This window comes from Harpia harpyja, chromosome 10, assembly GCF_026419915.1.
Source record: "Harpia harpyja isolate bHarHar1 chromosome 10, bHarHar1 primary haplotype, whole genome shotgun sequence".
Classification (NCBI taxonomy): domain Eukaryota; kingdom Metazoa; phylum Chordata; class Aves; order Accipitriformes; family Accipitridae; genus Harpia; species Harpia harpyja.
Window position 1 is genome coordinate 26,779,514 of NC_068949.1, and position 7,691 is coordinate 26,787,204.

A 7,691-nucleotide genomic window follows, 5' to 3' on the forward strand; every position below is an offset into this window, starting at 1 on the left:
CTCCCCTGCTATGGTCGGCCTGGGTCTGTAGGACCCTTGGGAATAGATCTGATCTCCTTGCTCCTGTGGTTGCACATCAGCGCAGACACTGCCCGAGCCATGCTAGTCAGAGCCTGGCAAAACCTGCACAGTGAGCAGCAGCCGCGGCGGAGGGCTCAGCTGCAGGAGGCAGCAGGGCTGGGGTGCTCTGGGAGCCCCACAACTGGCCAGAAGCATGCTGCTCTCTCGCCAAGAGCAAACATCGCCATCCTCACAAATGGTTAACCTGCCGGGAGCTGCACAGCACTAATGACTTCACATGCATTTAATCAGCTTGGGCTTCCAGAGCCTCCTCCTCGGGAGCAGGAAAGGTCGTGCGCCCCGGGTGCAAATGCTCCCAAAGCCGCACCCCCCCCTTACCAATCATTAATCACCACCGGGCCGGCAACACGAGTGTGCGGCAAGCAAGCAGGAAAAGGCCAAGTCTCCGCAGCCCCCGCGGGAGCAGCGGGAAGCAGTGCTGGCCGGTCCCCTGTGGTGGCAGCTCCTTCTCTGACTACCCTCCCTGGGGAGGCCCCGGTGGAGGTGGCCAGTCCTGCACGCACTGCCCTTTCCTTCAGGAAGGTCATTTGGTCCTGGGTGCGGGAGGCTCTGCCTGCGGCTGGGAGCTACTGGGCTACACGCGAGGTGGGAGCTCTGAAGAGGAGCTTCTGCCTGGTCGTCACCACGGTCTTCATCTCTTCGCCATGCGGCACAAGGCATTTTGGAGTGCCCTGGAGTACACCTGCCGATTGCTGGGCATCTCCACCGCAGCAGGTAAGAGCAAGCTCTCTTTTTCTTTGGCACTAAAAGGCAATGAGCGGGTGTTGGGACCCCTAAGCTGTCTCCCTGCCTTTGGCCAGGTGCAGCCACTGCCCCATCCTATGAGGGGAACAAGGAAACTTGTTCACTTTTGCTTTGGGACCCAGGGAGGGAGAGTGCTGCGTGCCTGGCCAGGCTCTTTCCAAATACTGCGGGAGGCACAGTGAGACATCAGAAAGGAAGAGCCAGCACTCAGTATGGCAGAGGACAAGCTAAAGCACAAATGGAAAAGAAAACTAAATTATATTCTTGTAAAACAGACAGGATCACAGGCAAGATGTGAATGCGACTGGAAAGCGAAATAGTCATGGCTGTGCAAAACTGCCGGGCTGCTCTGTGGGCTGTGACAGTGAAGGAGGAGCTCCTTGTGCTGTGCACAGTGAGATGTCCTGTGCCAGGCAGGATGGAGAGGTCCCAGCCATCATGGCACAGTTACTACCAAAGCGCTGCTCTGCCTCTCCAGCAACCCGTCAGGGAGCAGGCTCAGGAAGCAGTTCAGGTTATAGCTGCAGTACAAACATCATAAATTCACCCACCTGGCTAGCTACATCCTCTCACCCACTGCCAGAGGCTGCTTGGGATCAGCATCCTCTGGGTTTCGTGACACATCCGAGCACTTGGTTTCAGGTGGAATGCAGGTGTTTTGAGCCAGATGTCTGAGGCACAGTGTGTCGCCCAGAAGGACTGAACTGTGGTGAATAACCCTCTCACGTGGGGCGTCTCCAGATGGGATGTGGGGAAACAGCTAACGCAGAGGGCTCAGGGGTTCACTTTGGCACTGCTGCTAACTCGCTGTTACGAGACAGGACAGACAGCACCCTCTGACTCAGTTTCCCCATCAGTAAAGCAGAGATCAAAGTGTCTGCTTTGCCTAAAGGCTGGAGGTGTGAACCAGAGGTTCCTGGTGAGAGGTGACTTGAGGTGGTTCCTGTGTTAGACCCCTGGGAATTTCAGATTCAGACACTGCAGAGTAGGTCACAGCAGGCCCTCCTACGTTCGCATTTCCTTTATCAACTGCAGACAGCCATGAGAGACACTTTGCTCAAGTGAGGGGCAAAGTAGAAAGTACACAGGTCAGCTGAAGAGAGCACACGTCCCCAGGGGTGCCCAAAGCCCAGCTGGGACGCTGGAGGCTGTGCTCTGGAATGTGCTTTAAAGGACTGATAACAGGCAGAGATTTGAGTCTCTGAGTTTATACAAACTCCCAGTAGATAAGTGCACATCATGATGAGACTGCAACAGATAGGAGCTGGGACTCAGCTTTAACCCGCAAATGCAAATCTCTTCCTTTCTCCATCCCCATCCCCCTCAGGCCCACATGAGCCCCATGCTGGTCATATTCTCTCTCAAAGCTGTAAGGAAATGCATGGAGACCTTCCTGGGAGAAAACATGAACTTGTTGCCATGGGAAAGTTAGAACAGCAAAACTGAAAGTAGCTTACAATTTGGAAGTGTCTTAGTGGAATATAATCTCTCTCTTCTGCCTGCTTTCTTTTCATCGTTTTCCATCATCTGCACCTCTTTCTGTAGTTCCCCTTGAAATGAACAGTACAGTTGTCTCTCTGCTGAGCATCACAGAACGCAGACAGCTGCACTACCGATCTCTGTGCCTTTCCATAGCTCTGATGCATTCCCAGTATCACCTGACTTTCCCAGAAGGCCAGTGAAGAATGGAAGGTGCCTGTGTTTTATTCCTCTGTGTGTCTTAATGGAGTAAGAAAAGAGCTTAATGCAGTGTTTAGTGCCTGATGAGGTGTGTGAGGTTTTTGCATGAAATGGAAACCGTGCAGAAGAGAATCCCATGGGTTTTGTTTGAAAAAAAGAAGATATGAAAAGGAGAGGAGAGTGCATCAGCCTCACTAATTGATTCTGAGAAAGCCCGGCCAGCTCCATAAGCTGCTTGCAAAGACAGAAGGTTACCCACATAATATAAACCTCCCCTTCCCCCAGGATCTTGGAGTTTAATGGCTGTCTGCAATGGTGGGGCTACAGGGTTTCTTGTGTGTGAGAAATCAGACAGACCTGCCACCAGCAAAGCCTCATGGCAAGTTAGTGAAGACTGATCAAACAGCCCCACAATTCACTGCAGTGCTTGGGGCATCTCTGTAGTGCAGAGATTTTAGGCCTTGTGATCTCTGCATCTAGGAGAGAGTCCTTACTTATTTCTTAATTCTCATGCTTTCAACCATTTAATTCCTAATCATGTGCCTTTAGCCACATGGTTTGGATAAGATCCAAATCAAGGCAGCAACTAGTCCAAACAAACACCTCGGAAACAGCCCTTTGCTTCTTGCAGATTCTTCACCCAAACAGCTTTGTGGACAAAGCAGAAGCTGTGCAAAATGAGGAAACCTCCCCATCCAAAGCAGAGACTTGAATGTAACAGCTGAGTTGTTGAATTCTGCATTCATCCGCAGGGAATGAATGAATGAATGAATGAACTCCACATTTGTAGGGAAGATTATAAAGAAGGGTTCTCAGTCACATGATAGCGAAGGACAATACGTTGCATGTAGGATTACACAGCTCACACAGCTTCACAGCCCTCTGATGAGACTGATTTCACTGTGCCTCTGCTCGGGGCCGGAGAGGCAGCCTCCACGGAGGAGGGTGCCGCGTGGGCCCCATGCGTTCCCCTGGCTGACAGGGGCCAGCAGCTGCAGGTGACACAGGGGGAACCAAAGCAAGACCGCAGCACCCCGGCGGGGCTTTGCTTGGCCAGGACGGGAGAGCTGTGTGCTCAGGCACAGACCCTCAGCATTGACCCACCTTGCAGGCTTGATGGACACTGGTCTGCATCCCGGTTTGGGAGCCTGGTACTCTTCTCCAGCTGGGGCAAACCACAGCTCAGATAAATGAAGCCAACTGGCACCTCAGGCCTTGGCCAGCGTGCATTGAGCAGAACCAGCGGTGAACTTCCTGAGCACCAGTGGATGGGCAGGGACTGCTCGGTGAGATGTGGAGACATCAAGTGCAGACAGGAGCACAGCGACTGCCTGGAGCGGTGCCCTGGCCATGAGACCTTGGCTCTGCTCAGCTCCACACCGCTGGCACTTGTGCACTGTGACTGGCTGGCCGCATACCAACCAACTTGCTGCAGCTGGTGTGAGGCACTTTGTTTCTGCTCCGTTTTGGAAATAGTCTTGTGGGGAATTGAAGGATGTTGAAGGAAATTTTCCATCCCCTGAAGCTATTGGTGCCCAATGGCCAGTCCAGGGAAGATTTTACCCTCGTTAATACTCTTAATCTGACTCCCCAGTGTGCTGGGCTGGCTGGGGCACTGACGTTCATTCCCTGTTTTTAATCTGCCTGCTCCCATTGTATGTTTTTCTGTTTGGATAGCAAAGGATCTTGATGCCATGGCTACTGCCCTTTGTGAAGGCAGCTGGCACGGTTGCCCTGTCCTGCCGCTGCCATGCTGCTGCATGTTGGGTGCAGCAGGCCTGGGCAAGCAGGGAGGGCAGGGGAGTGAGGCTGGCGGGCACTGGGGGAACCTGGGCAGAGAGGTCCCCAGGCCGGTACTGGGCAGAGGTGGATGGGGCGGTGGGAGGGAAGTCCCTGTGGCAGCCATGGAGGAGCGGTGTGGCAGGGTGTGGAAGGGACACAGGACACTGCTGCTCACCTCCCCCGGCTGTCCAAGGCCAGCTGGTATCCCCACCTCTCCCCACCCCATGCAGTGCAAGGAGGATGCAGCTGGGATGGCTTTCTGGGCTGTATGTCAAGGCCATCGTCCAGCTCTGACCCCCCTGGGTTGGTGTGTCAGCATGAATCACTGGTGCTGGCAGTCCTAATGTGCACAGCACAGGAGGAGCAGCCTCACCAGCCCCTGGGGAAACCAGGGCATCGATCCTGGGAGCTGGTAGGGCACCAGAGAGTCGGGAATCAACCCTGCAGTCAGCATCTTTCCTACCTTCTCTTTCTAGTGCTGATCGGTGTGGGCGTAGAAACTCTGCAGCGAGGACAGTTCAAAAGCCTGGCTTTCTATCTGCTGTGAGTATTTTTGCCCTTGAAGTCAGAGCTGGCGGGGGTGACACGTTCGACCCCTCCACCATATGTAGCACCAGTCTAGACTACAACAGCAGCAGGGAACAGTCCGAGGCTTTGGGAAATTCAGATCTCCATATCTAGTTTCAGAAAAGTAAGCTATTTCTGTTAGAGAAAGTGATGCTACTGCATCACCCATGCTACTGCAGACTCAAGCAGGCCAGAGGTGACACTGGCTGCAAGTTGACGCCCCGGGGACAGAAGGGCTTTGAGCTCTCCTCCACAAACCAGCCAAGCAGAGGGTGTTCAGACCTCAGCACACAGACTCTAATGTGAACTGGACAGTAAATCCTGGCCCTCTATGCCCCTTCTGCCACCTGGAGAGCATACTCAAGCCCAGCCCTGCCCCCCTGACAGCTCCACCTTTCAGTTTTTCAGGGGTTGCAGTTACTGTCTGTGAAGGCTTCTTCTTTATCAGTTTGTTCCTGGAGATGTGTTTCACGTGAGTAGACCCTGTCCAGTCTTCTCCAGCCTTGGTGGGACCTCCCTAAGGCAACTTGTCCCTTACCGGCAACACCAGACCTAGCTGAGCTGCAAGTGCCAGACCAAAGGTCCTGCCCCTAACGCTGTGGCAAGTGCACTCAGGCAGGGGGGAGGTAACTGGGGCCATGTCCACAGCCAATTAAACCTGTTTTAACCCAAGATTGTGCCACAATTTGCTGAGCATCAACACGACAAACCCTGGTCTGTAGCATCTGCTTAACACACAGTATGAAGCCCTACAAGGGAACGAGTTTGAGGGAAGAGCCAGATCCCCAGGGTGAGCTGCAGCTCCCTCTAAGAGACAGCACAGAAGTTTAAGTTAAAATGTAGAAAATCCTTATGTACTTCTCAGAGGCTGAGCACTTCTGCTGTCTTTTAGCACAAACTCAAAAACCCTGATAGCTTAGAGGCAACACCTTACTCCAGCTAATAGGCACTCAACCAGTGGCCAAGTGGGCAAACACACCAAGGAGAGATGGCCTGAGATGCTGACCTCTGGCAGATGTAGCCCCTGGCCTCTTCTCCCCGTGGGAGAGGCTCAGGCTTTTCTTACCTTCCCTGACAAATACACCGGTTTCCTGGAAAACCAGAGTGAGGATCTGCACATCTAGATGGGTGATGGTTAGGTCCAAATCTTCTTGCCATGTGCTTGGTGACCCATCCCATAAGGACCTCTGTTTCTCTCCCCAGATGCAAGCCTGACTCCCTGGCACAGGCCTGCTGGAAGCGAGCTAGACGCCCGGGGAGCTTCCAGAAATTCCTGGGGTACACGCTGCTCTCAGTGGCTTGCTTCCTGCATCCCGTCCTCGTCTGGCATGTCACCATCCCTGGTGAGGAGCCCGTGCTGGGGTGGGGAGTAGTGCAGATGGAAGAGGAGCATGGTCTGTCAAGGGCCAGAGAGGGTGGGGATGTGCCGGGTGCTGGACCGGTTGCAGACGGTGCTGAGCTAACTAGACCAAGCACTGCTTGGCGAGCTCTTTGCCTCGTGCCAGCCCTCAGCCAACATGGCCTTTTCTCCAGGGTCTATGCTGGTGCTCACCGCCCTGGCCTACTTCCTGCTGAGCAAGAGGAGGAAGAGCCCAGGGCACAAGGAGACACATCCCCAGGCAGGAGAGTACGTGGACCCTTCAGCCACCATGGCAGCCCCAACCATTGCTGGTGACACTGAGCAGACCTACACCTTCCCTGGGGCCCAGCGGGAGCAGCACCGCTCGCTGCTGGGCCACATGAAGAGCATCCTGAAGGGCAGCAAGGACAGGAGCCCGGACCCAGTAGCTCCTGCCCAACCTGCAGCCCCGCCAGCCCCACGCAAGCAAGTGCACTTCCAGGAGAAGGTGGTGCAGATCATCCCCTCTGTCAGCGAGAGCTTGGAGGATGTGGAGAGCGAGGCTGAGGAGACCACATCGGACACAACACCCATCCTCACCCCACCCGATGGCCCCGTCATCCTCAGTCCCCTCAGCTCCACGGGCCTTTTTTGAGCCCTCAGCAGGAAGGAGGCTGGGACAGACCTGCTACCCCTGGCACTGGCATCTCTCCCTGCCGCTCCAGCAGCTGAGGGGCCCTGAGAGGTGGCCCTCCTTGCCCTCCCTGCCTCCAGGGTGACAACTGTGTCACCCCCTCTTCAAGGGGCCGCCTGCACTACGTGGTCCCACACCTCGTGACGGGGCCAGTGGTGGTCGCCAGCCCCTGCAGCACCATGCCCAGGGGACAGGTGGTGGTTCAGCCAGGGTAGTGCCAGGACAGTAAGGTTTCTGCTCCCATGGCCTCAGCGTGGGTCACCCCTCCGTTACGGCACTGCACATCGCGGCAGCTGCTCCTGCCTAACATCACAGCCATGGCCTACGGCTCCCATGAGGCAGCAGCAGGCAGGAGGAGGGGAGACCGCCATGCCCCCAGAGCAGCCTCTGCTGGGGGCAGTTGTCTCCCTCCTGCCCTCGCTGCGCATTGAAGACCTCAGGGCTGGGAGACGTTCAGCACAGGGCACCGAGACCAAGCACACCTCTGGGGCTAGCACCCGCTAAGTGCCCTTCCCCAAGACACACTGACCCCAGCAGAGAAATCACCTCTGGCCTTGGGAACACCCATGCAGGAGCAGGGAGGACCCTGGGGCTTCCTGGTGTCCCCTGCCCAGACAGCTCTCTTGAGTTAGAAGGGCTTTGGTATGATGTGGCAGCTCAGGCCATGAGATTCAGCACCGCACTGTCACGGCAGACTGTGTGTAACTCCCAGTGTGTGTTAATTATGCACCCCAGAGGGCAAAGGCAATAGTAAAGTTACAATGCTGTCCCACCAGTCCCCTCCATGCCAGCTCTTCCCTGAAC

General features: G+C 55.3%; 1 protein-coding gene across 2 annotated transcripts; it reads left to right on the top strand.

Moving 5' to 3' along the window:
- Nucleotides 1-274: 274 nt before the first annotated feature.
- Nucleotides 275-7,350, top strand: TMEM72 (transmembrane protein 72). Of its 2 annotated transcripts, XM_052799307.1 has the most exons (5): nt 275-795; nt 4,764-4,830; nt 5,255-5,326; nt 6,058-6,197; nt 6,388-7,350. In XM_052799307.1, exons 1-5 carry the CDS (start codon nt 726-728, stop codon nt 6,846-6,848), a joined length of 810 nt encoding a protein of 269 aa, XP_052655267.1. In that variant the 5' UTR covers nt 275-725; the 3' UTR covers nt 6,849-7,350. The 2 variants fall into 2 exon arrangements, with proteins under 2 accessions (XP_052655267.1, XP_052655268.1); XM_052799308.1 differs by lacking the exon at nt 5,255-5,326.
- Nucleotides 7,351-7,691: the final 341 nt, after the last annotated feature.